General features: G+C 41.7%; 1 protein-coding gene and 1 long non-coding RNA gene across 2 annotated transcripts; both read left to right on the forward strand.

The window, feature by feature from the left end:
• Positions 1-9,863: 9,863 nt before the first annotated feature.
• Positions 9,864-12,999, forward strand: LOC308320154 (uncharacterized protein; the record flags this gene model as incomplete). The annotated part of the gene is made up of 4 exons (XM_080770472.1): positions 9,864-11,928; positions 12,083-12,173; positions 12,580-12,643; positions 12,910-12,999. Exons 1-4 carry the CDS (start codon positions 11,817-11,819, stop codon positions 12,997-12,999), a joined length of 357 nt encoding a protein of 118 aa, XP_080626598.1. The 5' UTR covers positions 9,864-11,816.
• A 1,157-nt stretch (positions 13,000-14,156) lies between these two features.
• LOC308315104 lies at positions 14,157-15,101 on the forward strand. The gene is made up of 3 exons (XR_013964002.1): positions 14,157-14,317; positions 14,535-14,631; positions 15,072-15,101. It is a non-coding gene; the product is annotated as an uncharacterized lncRNA (long non-coding RNA).
• Positions 15,102-20,310: the final 5,209 nt, after the last annotated feature.

Raw genomic sequence — 20,310 nt, forward strand, 5'->3', positions numbered from 1 at the left:
GACTGACCCCGCACTATGTCATGTTTGGTCGACATGCCCGCCTGCCTGTGGAAACGGTCGTAGGAGCACCGGCGCTGACCCAAAGACATGACCTAGAAGGCTGGGTTCATCAACACAACCAAACACTGCAGAGAGTCTACAAACAGGTTGCAGTTAAGACCAGAGAAAACAGAATGAGGGACAAGGATAGGTATGATGAGAGAGCAAAACACCTACCCTTGCTGCCCGGAGAAAGAGTGCTCTTACGCAACTTCCGCCGCAGAGAGCAAGGCAAGCTGGCACCCCACTGGCAGCCCCAACCCTATGTGGTTCTCGACCAATCACGCCCCGGCGTGCCAGTCTTCCAGATCAGGCCAGAAGGGAAGGAAGGACCTGTTAGGACAATCCACCGGAATCACCTTCGACCATGCCCTTTCAACCCCCCTGAAGTGGTACAACAAGCCCCAGAGACTGAAACAATGCCCTCTTACCCAAATGAACACTTTAGGCCAATATTGTTACCTCTGACCTTTGTGCCCACAGCATCTACAGGCCCAAGAGAAGGTGACCCAGCAACCCCGCCTATAGATCAAGATGATGGACAAGAGCAGGAACACGAAGTACCTTTGCGACGGTCACAGCGACCCAATAGGGGTAGGCCTCCAAACAGGTACGGTGACTAGACGTTGTCGGGACGACAACGGACAAAGGGGGGAGGTGTGTCATAGAGTGGAAAATGCCATTTGGTCTAATGTCACAGAATGTACAGTGCCACGTAGAGCAGCATGATAAATGGTCAACTTTACATTGTGGGTTATTGCTTTATTTATATTTTGTGTTTCATTTTGATTATGCATGCGTGTTCCATTTCTGTGTTATTTAATGAGTGCCGTGCGCTATGATAGCGATGGACAATGAACATTATGCCACAGTATTGTTTACCTGTCGGGCGCTCTGGCCAGGGCGTGTGCGGCCTGTGACACGGACTGGGTCGGGACATTCATTCGCCAGTGAAAACTCCACGCCCAAATAAAAGGTCCACCTAGATCCCACCTCTCGCTCTCTCTGCTCAGACAGTTGCCTGCTGTCGCCGTCGTCGGAGCACGCCAGACCTCTCTCTATCTCATGTCCTCCTAAAGTTCTCCCTACATGTTGTAGGCCAGATAAAAGTAACCCCTTATCTCTCCACGTTGTGCCGCGGATTGGACTTCTCTTCTCCTCCATACGACCCGTGGTTCCGATGTCCTCCTCCACGTCGCTGAGATCGAGCACTCCAGTCTGCAATGTCAACGCTCTCTATCTTCTGACTAAAGGAAAGTAACAACGCCTGTGTGCGTGTTTATCACAGTTGAAACTGCCGGTTTTGGAGAGGGCTGTCACTCATTATACGTTCTATCTGTGTGTTGAGGTGCTGGTGCCAGCCTGATGTGGTGACGGCGGTGGAGCAGCGTCGCAGCTAGAGATTTATCATTGATATGCTCGTCCTACTCCTTGCGAAAGGAAAGTAACAACGCCAGTGTGCGTGTTTATCATAGTTGAAACTGCCGGTTTTGGAGAGGGCTGTCACTCATTATACGTTCTATCTGTGTGTTGACAGCGGAGCGTCCGGACGCCGGATAGTGGCGACGCGGAAGTCCAGGACTGGACAGTGTGGATCGGACTAAACTAAAATTGCTGTCTCGTCACGGTTGTGGCGAGGTGCTATACCCAGATCGTATTCACCACTGGACTGGACTGGTATTTCTAACCCCTGAATCACTGACTCTCTCCCCCCTAGTTTTAACGGTGCTGCTTGCTATTTTTAATGTGATTAATTGCCTTAATGTGTTGAATTGATTTTGCCTTAATGTGTTGAATTTAAACTGTATTTGTTTTAAAGAAAAAGGGTACCCTTGCATTTCCATATTGTATTGTTTAATGAATTAATATGTTTAGACTATAATAAAAAGGCTTTTGTACTTTTATACCTTATCCCTTTGTGTCGTGTCATTTGCTTTGTATTGGTGTGAACTGGAGTCCGAACCTGAGTAGTAACAACTCTCCTAAAAACCTGTTACATGAGTAGACTGAGTGGTGTATGAATGTGAGTGGCTAACTACCAGGTGGACCTTGCTGGTGAATGGCTCCTGTGACCAGGTTCACCTATAAAGCTGCCTGTTGTCTTCCTTCTAGCCAAGTTCTAAGCACCAGCACTTTGTCAGTTTTTTTGTGATCTAGATGTGATATTCGGTATATGTAGGGGTGGCTGACCTTTCTTTTTGTCAACTTAGTTTTGTTAGTTCTGGTCGTTAGATATTTGTATTTTGATTTCCTTTGTTAGCAGTTATGTTTTGTGTTTCAGTACCCACCCTGAGGTATTATTTATAATCCATGTGTATTTTATCTTAAATAAATCCTAAAGCCTTACGATTTTAACCATGGGTGGCCTGTCTGAATTTTTATGTTGTTCCCATAGGCCGGGTCGTAATAGCTACAATAACAATAAAGACCACTGATAGGTATTTTGGGACTCATTTGTAGATTTGTTATTTTGTGAATGAATTTACATGTGCCCTGTTTTCATCTCACTTCATGCCCTGTGTCCCACTGATGTTCATATCACGAAGTCTCTGCACTGATATTCATATCATGGCTTTATCTGCCCCGTGAGATATGTCCTGTATCTAGCATTCAGTGACGTCTTGCATTATCTGCCCCTCTGTGAACAACATGTTGTTTGGCCTTGTTGTTTGACACCATGGTCGGTGTAATGTACTCTATCTGATTACAATATGCTATATTAACCGTGTCCATCTTGGACATGGAGAGAGATCTTCTTGAATGCTGTCCGGACCTACCATTTTCTCTCCCGGTGTAATGGGTAATATATCTGATGGAAAATTCTTCTAGCTCTGCCTGTCTGACTTCTCTTCCTTGTGTCTGTCAAATTCATTCTAAGGTATTCTGGTTTACTCTGAAATACTTTGACTTTTACTCATTTTAGTATTGTATTTTTCCTTAAAAGGAATTTAAGTATAGGATTTAAGTATAACATTAAGGATAAATATTCACTTGGTTTAAAAGGTTTTACAGTCCTTTACATTAGGTATCTGACTTGAGTACTTTTACTCTATTACATTCTTCCAATTCTCCGCTTACGACGGAGCTAAACATTAAAGTGTTGGGGATATTCATTTTCATAATTAGGGCTATGTATCCCTTAGAAATACATAACAACCACCCTTAAGCCTGGTTTTCATTTTGAATTAACCAGTGTGATCCGTAATTTTCACACGTGCTATTTTCGTGATCTGCTCTAGTCCTAGACCGGATCAAGCGACTTGATATAGACTGAGAGTATACCCTGTAGAGTATGTGGGCTTATGCCATCTAGAAATACCGCATTACCATCCTGTATTGCTCTGCCAACCAGCTGCTGTTTATATCCGTGTATGTTCTGGACATGTAATGAACAAGCTAACATAATGCAGACGGAGCCAGAAGCATACAATTTGAACCCGAATCATCTGCATGAGAAACCGAACATCAACCTCTCAATGAAAAGGGTAATCTTCCCAGCCAAGGGAGAGCTTCTGCTTATGCCTGTAGGCTACATAATGAAGGCTTCCTTTATACTGTATTCGCTTATAGGCTAATATTTGCTGTGTGGTTGCATCAGATTCGTCAGCCATTATAATGGAGTTGGACGAGGGTTATGTTTTTTCCCTATTCCACCTTATTCTGTCTGTCCGTACATCATGAGTTATAGACTATAGCTAAAGTCATGACTCATGTTCTGTAACCTCAGCAACATTTGTGGATAGGAGTCCTAAAGTAACTATTTTTTTGTGGAGTTGAGCTGAATTAATGAAAAAATCATCAACAAAACCATTACTTGATGAATAATCTATAAAATAATTGTGTTTCAAAAGCACTAACACTCAAGATCTTGCTGTTATAAGCTGTGTGTGTATCAGCTACACGGCTGTGACTATCTTCATGACTTATTGGCTTGTGGCCTCAAGCCTACGACAATACAACCTCTCATGTTGCTTAATTATAAACAACATTTCCCTATGACTACAATTCCTAAAACCATGGCAACAGTTCAACAGTCATTTCAACAGTTAATCTGGAAAGATGCTATTATTGTAGACTGTAAATTGCTAGTGTAACAGGGTGGTATTAAGGATTGTACCCAACTACGCCACCTAGGGAATTGCACCCCAGGAAACCATTTCACTGAAGACTCCCGATTACAATTGTAACTCTCCACACAAGTTCGTTGTACAAAAACATTGAAGGCAGAAACAGGTAATTAGCAAAAGTACAAAATGTAGGGTAGCAGCACCCCAGTTCACAGCAAACCAAAGCAGATAACAATAGCAACACAAAAGGGGGGGGTGGGGGGGGGGTACCACAACCACTGGGCGGCCGTCACCTGTTGATCCCCAACACCAGACCTACAAGGAGGACAGCTACATTAGTGGGGATTCATCCAACAATAGTACAGATTAAAACACAGTTTCAGCAGTGGGACCGGGGGCAGACCAGAGCCGAAGAGTTATGATGATCGTCATGGGGGCTCCCCGCAGCCCCGCCTCCCCGCAGCCCCCCCCCCCCTACTTTGGGTAGACAGAATTGCGTTGGGGGGGGGGACTGTCGGCCGAGCGGAGCAGTCAGAGACACAGATTTCAACAGCAGTTTAAAGAAAGGAAAGAAAGAAAGTGTTAACATGTGATCTTATTGTCTTAAATATACCTGCTCTTATTCTGAAGCGCCAAATGCTCAGCAGGAAATGTTTATCAACATGTGTGTATATAACTGCTGACTAAACGGCTGGCTTCAGATGTTGTGTTGACAAGCTGAAGGAGTGGATGTCATTGCTGCCTACTCGTGTGTGTTATTCTCTTTATTTCCTATGATGTCCGACTAGCTCCCAGGCTATCTAGATTCCGTCTATCGCTGTAATGGCAGCTCTGCCAACAGAAAGAAAAGTACTTTATTATTTGTTTATTGAACCCTGCGCTCGTCTGTTTTTTGAGACCTTTATTTAGTTTATGTCTGGAGCCTGTTCTTGTTTTGTTTGCCCCGTTTATTTTGAAACCATTACACTCACACGACACAAACTCCTACCATAATATCAACCTGTTGCAGTGTGACAGTGTGACCCCACCCTGTCACTGTTTGCTGCTAGTGTACATGCCTTTCAGTAAGCGCGCACTGTTAGGACATGCAAAGACTACTAAGAAGCAGCAAACTGAACACACACACACACACACACACACACACACACACACACACACACACACACACACACACACACACACACACACACACACACACACACACACACACACACACACACACACACACACACACACACACACACACTGCTCTCTAGATTCCTGTCTCTTTAAGCAGCTGAACTCTATATTGGGCCAAACCAACTCCCCTTCCAGGGAGGGGGAGGATTGCCTGTCACAGAAGGACATCAAAGGATTAAAGGACTTTTGGGAAACCTAAAAAGACTTTAAAATAGAGCTACAAGCTCAACGGAAATGTGAATATGAATATAATGTATATGAATGTGTTTTGTGCCAAGCCAGGCAGAGTTGACATGTTGTGGATCATGTTGACCCCTATTCAGTTGGTCCAGTCTAGTGGGAGGGGCCATGGGGGGTATAAAGCTCAGAGACTGAATATCCAAGTCAGTCTGTCTGCACACTCTGCTGCTGTTGGTCGGGGAAGGAGCTGTCTCTGAGGAGGTGATGTTATTTTGTTATTATTTAATACCATGGTTTACATAGATCTATTACTGTGATGTTTATTATGATATATATATATATATATATAATGTTTTATATATATATAGATTATAATTATTTAATGTACATTTGAAAAGGCTGGATTTATAAATACTTATGCTTATCATCTTATCATATGATAATGATTTATTTGGAAATGAGTTTGATTTATGTGGTTATATATGATATGCAGTACTTTGTTTTGAATATATCTTTTTATTTCTATTTTGCAGACGTTTGGTCTCCTTTGTTGTTATCACTTGTCTGTCACTTGGGGTTAATAAATCTTGCTTAAACTCTGCCCAACTGCGTAGCCGTGCCATCCGTTTGTTCATACTACCCTAGCCTCAGAGGGGTGTGACATGCAGTCATCATCAATCACCATCGACAAACGGCTACAAGTGAGTAAACTACAAGACGCCCAATTCCCAAAGTGTGAGCACGTTGTTAAACCGTATATCTCTGGTGATAAAAGAAAGAAAGGCACAAAATGTGGAATATTCTTTGAAACATTTTAGCGACAACACAAATCTTATATGGGAGTTCCTGGCACAAAGTAGTTTTACATGTAGGGTCTTTAGATGGACAAATACATTGATCTGGAGGTCCTTGACATGAAAATATGTGAGAATCACTGGTTTTAAACAACATAAATAAGCAACTACTAGTCTACTACACTTTAGAAACAAGCCTTAAAAACACCACAGCCCGCAACTTGCAGAAAACAAGCCCGAAGTCGCTTATAATAAGCGGACATGGCATCACTGGTGGTTCCCCTTCTCAAGTTCTCCTCATGCTTTGCATCATGTTTGTAGTCCTGCGAGACACTTCTGGACTACATATAGACGAATCCGCGGAGTGGATTGATTGATTGAATACCGGGTACTTTATTAGTCAGAAATGTAAACGGTACAGAGTACAGTCAAACACTTTGATTTTGTACTTAATAGGCCCATCGCTCCCAGCAGAGCCGAAGAGTTCTGATGATCCTCATGAGGGCTCCCCGCAGCTGAAGCCTGTTGGCTTCACTCACCTCAAACCAAGACTCCAGAGTGAGCAGAGGGAGAGAGCACCAGTGTGTGTGTGTGTTTGCACCAGACCACACGGTATGAAATGTTTGACTGTTTATGTTACTCTTATTATGTTTGTACTCTTATTGATTAAGCAGTGTTAAAGCCTGTGACATTTGCAGTTGTAGTGAACTTTTAGTGACTGAAGTTGTCTACATTGCCTGTCCAGGCTGTCCATCACACTATGTGTAAATGTGACCATCGGTGACTGAGGTTCAAGTTGGTTATGCAGCCCTTTAGCACCCTCGATATGCGGAGTGAGGTATACATGATTATTTATTTGTCTAGTTTCCATTTGGAGTATATCATTCATGATTGTATTTGTTTGGTTGTGGTACTTTTGGTTATTGTGCATTTTCCTTGTCTTATAATTGAAATGACTTGAGTTTTGTATCACTGCATTTATAATTGACCATAAATTAACCATTTTTATTGTTGATTGTACTGCTGAAGTGACAAGTTTATTGCACAGATTTTAGTAGTGAAACTATGAGATTATTCGATTGTAACTGTATTTATTCTATATCCTTATAGTTTTCACGGTGTTGGAACAATAAACACACCCGTCGAGACCACCCAAACTTGTCATTCTTTCATCAATCGAGGGGCAGCTACAATCAACCTGCAGTCATCATCAATCACCATCGACAAACAACTACAAGTGAGTAAACAACAAGACGCCCAAGTCCCAAAGTGTGAGCACGTTGTTAAACCGTGTATCTCTGGTGATAAAAGAAAGAAAGGCATATTGACCCTACATTCAAGTTGAAATATTTACTCTGATACGGACACAAGTATTGAAATTGGATCGATTGGAAGGATCTAACCATAATGGATGTGTCACGCTATTAGTCAGGTTCACTATGTGTTTTTGTTCAAAATTTGTGGAGATTAGCAAAACAGTACATTTTCTTAATGTTCAGAACATGGGGAATCTAAAAATTGATGTTTGCATTTGCACAGACACCTGCATGGCCGCCATATTGGACGTTCAAAATGGCCACCATAAAATATATAATTTATGCTATCTTGGCTTCTAGACAACATAGAAAGTGAATTAAATGTGCTAATCCTATTTTTTTCTGGGTCAAGGAATCCAATAGACACCTAAAGGATTGTGCACAGGAACTTGCAGTAGCGCCCCCTAGAGGATGGCCAGAAAAAATCAGGTTTACTATGTTAAACAATATACTTTCGTTTACATTTTTTGATTAGCAAAAACTATACATTTTTGGTATCTTCAGAGCATGGGGAATCAAAAAATTCTCGTTTGCATTTGCACAGATACATGCATGGCCGCCATATTGGTTGTTTTATGGACACCATAAAATATATAGCCTAATTTGTGCTGTCTTGGATTCTAGACAACCTAGAACCTTAATTAGATAGCTTTTCCAGGTCAAGGAGTTCAAAACAGACCTCAATTTATATCTCAGGGTTATAGAAAAGCAAGAAAGCAAAATGAAAACATAGTCTTTATATTTCTACATTAGCAGCAGGCATGTACATGAGATTACACATTAAAGTGCAAAGAGATTATCGACAAGTTATAAGATTAAACTATATACAATATCTACATCTATCATTCAGGAATATTATTTTACAGCTCTTCATCACTGTCCGGAGTGTCATTTTCCACATTGCAGTCTGTGTCGTTTTCGCATTCACCACACAAACAAAGTTCTGTGCAAGCCAAGTTGTGTCTCCTGCATGAACATCTCTGGGTTGTGCAATGGGTTTTGCAGATATTGTATATAGTTTAATCTTATAACTTGTCGATAATCTCTTTGCACTTTAATGTGTAATCTCATGTACATGCCTGCTGCTAATGTAGAAATATAAAGACTATGTTTTCAATTTACATTTGCTTTCTTGCTTTTCTATAACCCTGAGATATAAATTGAGGTCTGTTTTGAACTCCTTGACCTGGAAAAGCTATCTAATTAAGGTTCTAGGTTGTCTAGAATCCAAGACAGCACAAATTAGGCTATATATTTTATGGTGTCCATAAAACAACCAATATGGCGGCCATGCATTTATCTGTGCAAATGCAAACGAGGATTTTTGGATTCCCCATGCTCTGAAGATACCAAAAATGTATAGTTTTTACTAATCTAAAAATGTAAACTAAAGTATATTGTTTAACATAGTAAACCTGAATTTCTCTGGCCATCCTCTAGGGGGCGCTACTGCAAGTTCCTGTGCACAATCCTTTAGGTGTCTATTGGATTCCTTGACCCAGAAAACATAGGATTAGCACATTTAATTCACTTTCTATGTTGTCTAGAAGCCAAGATAGCATAAATTATATATTTTATGGTGGCCATTTTGAACGTCCAATATGGCGGCCATGCAGGTGTCTGTGCAAATGCAAACATCAATTTTTAGATTCCCCATGTTCTGAACATTAAGAAAATGTATTGTTTTGCTAATCTCCACAACTTTTGAACGAAATTATATTAGGTGACATAGTGAACCTGACTATATTGAAGCTAATGAAATGAGCGATACCATACGGATGAATGAACGCACAGAGCGCGACATTTAATGTGGATTGGAATGAATTGATGTCGCTATTAAGCAAGCTTTGTGCAACGCTAAGTTTGGATCTGGAAAATAAGCGCTGCTGTTGTATTCTAAATACGGACGTCACGTTTTACTGATGTCTGTAAATGAAGCGGATGAATTACTCCAGTATGAAAGAGGCCTGTTCGTGTGTTTGCTAATACAAAAACAGCTTAATTGATATAAGCATCAAAGCAATATTTTAAGTACTTTTTATTAGCAAGTGCATTCCATAGCGCTGGACCACATATGGACATCATAAACCTGCGATGGGAACAGTTCCTATGTAGTAAAAGATTATATGAAATAAAATATTTAACTGGTTTATATTTTACAATTTTAGTTATAGATGGCAAGTATAATGTTAAGGAATATTTGTCTTATTAGCCAGAGATCCTTTTAAAATGTTTCTATTACTGTGAGTGATATGGTCAGCTTCTGATGTCTTTCTTTCTTTCTAGATGGAGATGACCGTAGATGCTGCTGGAACACTGAACCTGGTCTCCTGTGTGAACCACCCCATCCTGGCTGCGAAGATATCCATGTGGACATTATGAGTGTTTGTATAGAGAGAAGCATGGCTGAAGAGCTTTGCCTATCAGTCGTTTCTTGCTGCTGCCAAAGTCAAATTGTGATATCTGTAGTGTTTAGTTCATGGCCGCTTATGAGATGTAGATATAAGTACACCTGACTGGTGGAATAGCCTTGTGATACATACTGGGTGTGCTCTTTGGTCGTTCACAAAATGCCACAAACTCACTAAAAGTTGCACAAAAATCACACAAATCAAGGGATGTCCGACAGTCTGTGTTGGATATTGTCCAACTCCTAATTGCCGATATCAACTGATACCGATATATATATATATTATATGCAGCCTTTTTCCAGTGGTGGAAACATAACTCAAACTTTTTACTTAAATAAAAGTAGGCAATACTGCAATATAGAAATACTCCGTTACAATTCAACATGTACTCGAGTAAAGGTACAAAGGTTTTGGTATAAAATGTACTTAAAATACCAAAAGTAATTATTAATAATTACTCATTATGCAAAATGTCTCATCTAAAATGATCTAATCTCTCATCTCAAGTTTTCAAATGTATAAAAATATTTTGAAAATAGCAGATCTACAAGCTCACATGTGTCTTATTGTATTGTGAGCTTGTAGATGTTTTTAATGTAAAAGAATAAATAAAGTAAAATTAAGGGTTAGGGTTATTAATTTTTAATGCCTTTATCGGCCGATAATATCGGACATCCCTAACAAAAACATATATCAAACGTGTCAATACATTTCAAAGAATGCCACAAGTGGCACTAAAACTTCACCAATAAATAAAGAAACATCCACATGTTCCATAAATTAAATGCCACAAAGGTTTGCCGAAAAAATGAAGATTACAAAAAATAAGTTTCTTAAACATCTTCTGCCGTATGTCCATAGAACTTCAGCACTGTTGCAGCAAGCCAGTACAATGTGTCATTGTCTAGGTCACCTAAGCCACGATCACCATTCGGTGGCCGGTATTTGGGGCAAATGGTCATTACGTGTTCCACAGTCTGTAGTGGATCCTCGCATTCACAGTGGGCACTGTCCGAGATGTCCCACTTCTGCAGGGGAGGTGCTGGCAAAGAACATATTTGGGGTCCTCAATGTATTCCACTGGTCCCTCTGTCTTGCCTTCACCCAGGATGCCTTGGAGGTGTCAGCTGGTGTTGTGTGGAGCAGTTCCTGGGCCTGTGTGGCAAAGGGGCACAGTGACTTGAGGCACGTGTGCTGTGGCAAAGGTCGCCGTGACTTGGTGTGTGTGTGTGTGTGTGTGTTGTGGCAAAGGGCACCGTGACTTGAGGCACGTGTGCTGTGGTGTCTCTGACGACCTTGTGGAGGAGATGGCTGGGATTCACTCAGCTGTGCCTTCCCGGTGAGGGCCAGCGTGGCTGCTTCTCGTCTGACCTCTGTTGGAGTGATTCCAGCAAGAACAGGCAGGCAGTTTGTTTGGGGTGGCCCATCCGGTGTTGAGGGCAGCATCCAGCTTCTTGACATGAGAGCTACGGCTCCAGACTGGGACACAGTACTCGGGTCGTCTGCATAGCCATACTTCATTGATGTTGTTGCAGGGAGGTCATGGATGTAGCTGTTAGTGTTGAACAGCAGTTACTGGTGTGGAACCGAAAAGCTTCACAAACATGCCAAAAAATTCTAGTTTTGAACCTTTTTAATCTAGTTTATTTTCAAATAAATTAGTTTTTACTGTTTTGTGAAGCAACTTTGGGTACCTTGAAAAGTGCTATATAAATTGTATGTATTATAAAAAAACAGACACACAGCAATTGTCGCCACACAGACATCACAAATTCCTATTGGCAGCAGCAAGTGAGTGATGTGCAAAGCCATTCATAGACTATAACCACCATGTCTTCATTCCAGATGCTGCGAGGCTCAACCGGAGCCCCTACAGGTGGACATCTGCAGTTCTCGCTGTCCATGGATGAATCTGCATGGGGGGCTCTGAAGGCGGCTCAAAGTAAGAAACCACTTAGACTTTTCTATTACTGCGAGTGGTATGGTCTGCTTCTGTTTTAAATGTTCTCTATACATTTTGTGTATGATGTGAAAGGACACAATGTACATATATCTGGCTCTTGGTCACTTAAATTAATCTTTCTTTCTTTCTTAGGGTGGATGGGTCGTGGTAGACGTCGTGGAAGGACAGAGATCCGTTCCAAAGCTTCCCTCCCGGGCGTTTCCTCTGAGGACTTCTGATGAGCTGTGAGTAGGAATATTTCTTGTTGGGATGGATATCTGTTGTACTGTTATGGTACGAAGTATAGCATGGCAGTATGATTCCTCCTAGTGGCACTGGTTGAATGTCTGTCAGCTCTCCAAGCTAATCAAAGTCTTAATGACACCTTTTTTTAAACCACTTCAACCCCAGCATCTCTATTCTGGGGGGAGCGTTCAGCCAAATTAGCAGATCTACAAGCTCACACCGCATTGCGACGTGTTGTGAGCTTGTAGATCTGCTATGTTTGGCAAATCAATTTGTGTAGAGTGAAATCGGAGCATATACCAAATGCTCTCTTTAAAGGTCTGTTTTATCAAATCTATAGAGGGTTTAAGTGGTTCTGAATATGCAGCTCAACAAAAGCTAATGTAGTCTTTATTTCTTTCTTAGGACGGAGATCTGTGTAGATGCCGGAGGACTTCGGACCTGGGCCTGCCCGGTGAGGAACCGCACAGTAAGAACCGGCCTTTCACGATTATGAGGTTTCTTTTTACTGGACGATTATTGTCGCTCTAATAAATTGCAATTTAATATTTAAGTGTGGCCCGGACGGTTAGCTCAACTGTCTGGGCACCTATGCTGCCAAGCCAGCCGGACGGCGTGCTGCGGGTTCGACTCCCGACGGCCACTGCTGGACAGGGTACACGCACACACACACACGCATGCACACACAGAGCAAAGCTAATTTGGTGTGTTTTTTTTCTTTTCTTTCTTTGTTAGAATGGAGATATCGATAGACGAGCTGATGTTCCCGGACAGAGATCCGTTCCAAAGCTCCCCCCCCCCGGGGGCTTCCTCAGAGGACTCTGATGAGCTGTGAGTAGGAATAGTTCTTTCTTGTTTCTGAGGATGGATAACTGCTTTTGTACTGTTATGGCACGAAGAATGGCATCATTTACTACAGTCATCCAAATGTTTTAAATATTTTATGATAAATCTAAATGACTCTGCACAATAGTTTGAGAGTCAATATCTCATCTGCTTTTAGAAGCACTTGAATAAAAAATGACAAAAGATGTTGAGGACTGTACATGTGTTGATGCCTCCTAGTGGCACTGTGGTTGAATGTCTGTCAGCCTTCCAAGCTAATCAAAGTCTTAAAACCCCTCTAGAGATCTGCAGGTCTGTCCATGGATGGATGGGAGGACGGAGATCTGGGTAGACGTCGCTGGAACGCCACTGCTGGACAGGGTACACGCACACACACACACACATGCACACACAGAGCAAAGCTAATTTGGTGTGTTTTTTTTCTTTTTTTTCTTTGTTAGAATGGAGATATCGATAGACGAGCTGATGTTCCCGGACAGAGATCCGTTCCAAAGCTCCCCCCCCCCCCCCCCCCCCGGGGGCTTCCTCAGAGGACTCTGATGAGCTGTGAGTAGGAATAGTTATGGCTTGTTTCTGAGGATGGATAACTGCTTTTGTACTGTTATGGCACGAAGAATGGCATCATTTACTACAGTCATCCAAATGTTTTAAATATTTTATGATAAATCTAAATGACAAATAATAAATGCACAATAGTTTGAGAGTCAATATCTCATCTGCTTTTAGAAGCACTTGAATAAAAAATGACAAAAGATGTTGAGGACTGTACATGTGTTGATGCCTCCTAGTGGCACTGTGGTTGAATGTCTGTCAGCCTTCCAAGCTAATCAAAGTCTTAATGACACTACCACTTCAACCCCAGCATCCCTATTCTGAGGGAGCGTTCAGCAAAAATAGCAGATCTACAAGCTCACACCGCGTTGCAACGTGTTGTGAGCTTGTAGAGCTAATGCTTTCTTCTTTCTCTCTCAGGATGGAAATGGCAGTAGACGCAGCTGGAGCCTCTAGAGATCTGCAGGTCTGTCCATGGATGGATGGGAGGACGGAGATCTGGGTAGACGCTGGAGGACTTCGGACCTGGGCCTGGATGGATGGGAGGACAGAGGACTGAGATCTGGGTAGACGCTGGAGGACTTCCGACCTGGGCCTGGATGGATGGGAGGACAGAGGACGGAGATCTGTGTAGACGCTGGAGGACTTCGGACCTGGGCCTGGATGGATGGGAGGACAGAGGGCGGAGATCTGGGTAGACGCTGGAGGACTTCGGAGAGGAACTCAACATATACGAACCGCTTCGGTGAGGAACTCGACAGTACGAACCGCTTTAGGGTTGGGGCTTTTTTATAGGCTGTATAGTAAAAAGCCAATAATCGTCCGTTGCCGATAATCGGTCATCCCTATTCTTAAACGTTACTGTAAGTGCATGTGTATGTTGTGACAGGACACACACCCACACACACAGCAAAGCTAATTTGGGGTGCGTGTGTGTCTGTCTGTCTTTCGTTCTTTGTTAGAATGGAGATCTCAGCCGATGCCCGAGATCCGAAGCTTTCCCTGGGTGTTTCCGCTGAGGACTTCTGGGTCGCTGGGAGGCTCGGATGGAGCTGGAAGGTTCGGTAGACATCACTGGAACCCGTTTAGGCCTGTCGGAATTTGAGGTTTTATAATGGCCGATTTAATTGTTTCTCAAATAAATTACTAGTAACAATTTAATTGCGTCATAACATAACATTCTAAATAAAACTTTGGCTTTTGTAGGCTTTGTAAACAAAAAGCTGCACATGGCATAATTCAACAACTTTATACACTAAAAGAGAAGAAAATTACAAAGTGACACGTTTAGAGCTTGTAGATCGGTTGCTTCCATTATTTCTTTAAAATGTTTGACAATATATGAACATTTTCAACATGGAGACTATTATGACTAATCTCTAAAAAAAGTATCTCAAATACTTGGCGATTAGGTAATTGTGACAGGCCTAAATCCTTCTAGTTGTGTTTTTTATATCATGTTCTGTAATCAGTTAGGGTTGACTATAGACTTTTTTTAGGAACAAGATCATCATGCCGGTGAAGTGCACGTTTCTAGCTGATGGAGCAACTATTTCTGATCACCTTTGGAGTTACATCACAGCAAGGTAACTATACAACACACTATGATCATGACATGACATCAGCTTGTGACTGCAACTTGTTCCTGTTCGCAGATGACTCGGCACTGCTAGTCTCGGACAGGAACAAACTGCAGGTTGAAAAGGCCCTCAGCTCTGAACTCGGTAGAATCTGCACCTGGCTCGCTGATAACAAACTATCTTTACACCTGGGAAAAACTGAATCCATTCTCTTTGGATCTAATAGTAATCTCAGCAAGGCAAATGGCTTCTTGGTTAGAGTTGGTGACAATGTTATCACACGTAAAGATGAAATTACCTACCTAGGTTCCATCCTGGAGGCTAATCTTTCCAGTGATAAAATGGCCACCAACGTAATCAAAAAAGTCAACCAAAGAACAAGATTCCTTTACAGGATCTCCTCACTGGTCAACAAAAACACCTTGAAGACCTTAACAGGAGCCCTCGTACAAGGTTTCTTTGACTATGCATGCACCTCCTGGTACCACAGCACCTCAAAGGCCCTTAAAACTAGGCTCCAGACCTCGCAAAACAAACTGGTCAGGCTCCTACTTGGCCTCACCCCCCGAACCTACCTCACTCCTGCCCACTTTGACAGGCTGGAATGGCTTAGGGTCGACGACAGAGTACAGCATCTTGCAATGGGTCTGGTCCACAAGATTCGATACACCACCAAGATACCCATGTACCTGTCTAGATACTTCCTTTATGTTAACGAAGTCCAAACCCACAACACCAGAGGGAGTGCAACGAACCATGTACAACCCAGATTCGGCACAAACAAGGGACTAAATTATTTTCACTCCTATGCCACCAAAATGTGGAACGCCCTACCAACAGTCATTAAGACATGTGAATCTCTTGACTCCCTTTTTCCCCTCACTGTATACGTTTATTTTCCCTTTTTACCTCCTTTATGATGAATTCCTGTTCTGTTCTTTGACTATATAGAAGTGTCTTTGTACGTCTCTAAATGTTTTGAAGAATTGAACATGGTGGACCCTCTTGTAAACAAGTGTAATGCTTAATTGGGTCGTCCACTTGCAGTTAACAGTCTTTGTATTGAGTTTGTGCTTGACATGTACTGTAATTCTGCAAACTGTTAATAAATATTTCAATCAATATTGTTTTATGAACAAAGTAGTAATGAGCATTTCTTTATTTTCTTTAGGACGTTGCTGGTCTCCTGTGTGGCTCCATCTGGAGTTCACCAGGGTTCTGAGTCACTCAGATCCTGACTGGTAGTGGTGATATGTAGATGTGATCAATCAGGGCTCTAAACAATAAAATAATAAACCAATATAAATAACTAGATAATAATATAAATAAATGGATAAAACGAACGATAAAAAAATTGATTATAGTAAAATAAAAGTAAATTGAAATAGTAAAATAATAGTAAATAAAAATTAGTAATACATAAAATAAAATTAGTAATAGCATAGTAATGGATAAAATAAATATAATTAGTAATATAGACAATAATACATAAAATAAATTAAATTATCAATATAGTAATGCATAAAATTAGTAATAACAGTAATACATAAAATAAATGAATGCATAAAAAATAAAATTAGTAATAACAGTAATACATAAAACAAATACAATTTGTAATGCATGAAGTAAAATTAGTAATAACATAGTAATACATCAAATAAATACAATTAGTAATATAGTTATACATAAAATAGTAATATATCAAATACAATTAATACATAAAATAAATTCAATTACTTTGTGTTGTTATAGAATGACTTAAAAAAACAAACAAACAAAAATATCAATCACATCTACATATCACAACCAGGCTATATTGCCAGCAGGCAGGTGGACTGTAAACTCACTACAGCTGTCACAATGTGATATACTTTGTTTTGACCCAACTGGCCTCCAAGGAGAGGCGAGCATGGAGCCGGACATCTGATGATACACGAGAGAAGACGCCATAGTCAAAAAAAATTGTAATATGTTTTATGTTGATTGTAATTTATGCATGATGCCATATATCTGTAAATATTCATTATTTTCTTGTTAATAAATTATTGCATTTATACCCGGGTGTCCGTTATGTGTCCATTACCCTTAGATCGCGCCGCCGTGGATTTATTTATTTCCCAAATGGTCTAAAAATGAGTTATTTAGCATACTTTTACCAATGAATTAGCCTATACACAGACAGCAACTGATTAGCCTATTTTGGACGATTTGGGTCTTTTCTCTCGAGTCAGTGTGTAGTCTGTGTAGATTACCCGGCGGTGTTGCTGCCCCTCCCGGGAGTCGCGGCTCATGGCTCTTCACAGACGGCACAGAGACAGCAGTCACTCCGCTGAACGTGTCAGTGTTGCTGCAGTGGTGTGAACTGTGAACCGTGCGGGCACTGGTGGTGGTGCTGAGTTCTGACAGCCGAGTCACAGCTTCTTCTTCTGAATTACTTTATCTTTGCCTTGGAAAATACATTTTGCGTTTTGCTGTCTCCCAAAACAAACCAGCGCGCGCTACTGTTTGCTACAAAGCGACTGGAAGCGGACGAGCTTTACAGACATACCAATAGTAGCCAATCATATGCTGATTAGGCCAGTTTCTGTATAGCCTACCTACCCGATCACCAAGGAGCAACAACACACACACACACACACACACAATAGCCTTCTATATAATGCTGCGCACATATATTATATATATTAAAAAAAATACCCAGCATAATTTTTGGGAAGGCTAAGCCTTCCCTAGCCTTATACACACCCGCCGCCTATGGGCACTGTACTGTAGGCATATAATACCTGGCTAGGTGAAAACAAAAGAAACCTGATTAGCATTTGAGTACTTTTAACACCTCTGAACAGCCGGCGGAGAGGTTCACATTTTCGGAATTTTGCGACCGAGTCACAGAGGGTCAATAATTCCCAGAAAATATGTAATGTTAATATAAAATGTCCACGAAAATCTTCATGGGGGCTAAAAGGGGCTATTTAATTCTTCATGGGGGCTATAGCCCCCACAGACTCGACGTCGTTGACCGGGGGCTTCACTCAACACAAAGAATCAAACAATGAATAAAATAACAAAAAGGGTGGTCGTCCAGTGATGGTACTGCATAGGGAAATGGATCCAGGCAAAACAGCAGGGTGTCACTGGCCCTGAAATTACAATTGGCCCGAGTTAGTTTACCATTTATGTAATCTAAAATACAAAGAGACAAAAGTAGAGACAAACCTAACATACCACGTTTGCTAGGGCAGCCCAACAGGCCAGCTTCTAGGAGAATCTAATGCAGCCATTGAGTGTGCTGCTTAAATAGTGCGGCAATCAGCCCACTGATTAGTGGGAGGAGGAAGGGCTTATGAGCAGAGTGGGGCACCCTGCTACAATAAGGGCCTTTCTCTGCCCCACCCCTCCCCCATTTGTTTATATTGTGTTTAGGATCCTAGATGGCCGCAGCACCAGGAGGGGGTGGGGCGGAGGTGAGCGGGCAGGATCCACATAAGCCCTTACTGGGCTGCATTCAAGACACTTGCCTTGTGTCTAACACCTGACTTGTGTCTGAACACAGCATTGATGGATGTGTTCTGCCCCCCTCCTCTCCAGCAAACAAAATGTTTGGTCAAACCATATGGGCTTCCATTGGAAATGCATTGGAGCAGCCATTAAACAGACACAAGAGAAACACAAGACCGGTGTCTTGAATGTGTGAACGCAGCCCAGTAAGAGCATCGACCCCACCCGGTGCTGCGGCCGTGTTGGATCCTAAACACAATATAAACAAATGGGAGAGGGGTGGGACAGAGAAAGGCCCTTATTGTAACCCCCAGCCAAGACCCAGTCCGCAACAGCTCTGCCAATCGGGCTCAGCTCTATTGGCACGACAGGTTGCGCGTTGGTCTGGCGAGTGGGAGGCCCGGGTTCAATCCCCGCTTTCCGTGCAATGCTACACTAGCAACTAAGTACTAAGTAATGATTCATCATTAATGCCAAAGCCCCATGCACTCTTAAAGTAGAAACAATGAGCAACATAAAACCCACTCTACTATCAAAACTAAACTATGAGTGTGGTTTAAGTTGCTATAGGAACAAACTTTGAAATCTTGCTTCTATTTTTGCCAGACACAGGGGCCAGCAAATGAGTCAATGACACTTACTGACTGGGTGAAAAAAAGTATCATGACATTAAATCCCAGAGTTTCCAAAGTGATCCTCATGAAAAAACTAAATAAGAAAAGTGATAAGTTCCTTGTATTTATCACTTTTGTTATTTTACGCCACTGTAAATTGTAAATTCCATATGAGTGGAATGGTTAAGATCTGGCGCTGAGCTAGCCTGGGCTCAATACCATTTTTGGGTTTCTGATCCGGTCAGGAGCGGAAATAACGTGCGTCATGTTGTAGTCACTCCATGGTTTGTAGTCAGCAGGAACCACCAAATCGGAACCGATCAAGGGCAACATAATTTTAGGTCCTACCCAATAATTGTTATTATTATTATACTTTGTTTAATAATAATAATAATAATAATATTTATTGTCCCGAAGGATTTTCGTCTTCACAAGTGTTCCAAGTGTTGGTATATCCATCTTCTATTCAAACTCGTAGCAACTGGTGAGACTAAACTAGTTGTGACCCGTCAATGAGGCGGATGGTGCATCTTGCCCTCAGTCGTCTTACTGGTAGTGGTAGTAGTTATACTCGATTCAGCATTTAAATGGGGATTGGGCGAACCAAACCGGAACGAGTAAACCGGAACCACCGCTTTCAGTATCCGTGGTCTAGACGACAAATTAAAACTGTGGTAAATCAGTATCCGCCAACACAAATTAACACTTTGTGGTAAATCAGTATCTGTGGCGGATCGCCACAGATACTGATTTACCACAAAGTGTTAATTTGTTCTTTCCGTAGGGCAACTGAAATTGTATTTCTACTAACTGGATGCAGATAGGTGATCCAGAATGAATTGACAACCTATTCCAGTGACTTTGACAGGTGCATGTTACAATTACAATTTAGCGCATGCTCTTATCTTATCCAGAGTGACAAAGTGCAAGATCAGAGTAAATGGCATGAACCCTAGTCGACAAACAACAGGATAATTGAGTAAAGGGCCAAGAAAACAATTAAGTGTTACAAAGTAACTAGAATAGGATTCCAGGTAAAGATTTAA

The sequence above is a fragment of the Protomyctophum bolini genome (assembly GCF_963924005.1).
Source record: "Protomyctophum bolini genome assembly, chromosome: 1".
NCBI classification, from domain to species: domain Eukaryota; kingdom Metazoa; phylum Chordata; class Actinopteri; order Myctophiformes; family Myctophidae; genus Protomyctophum; species Protomyctophum bolini.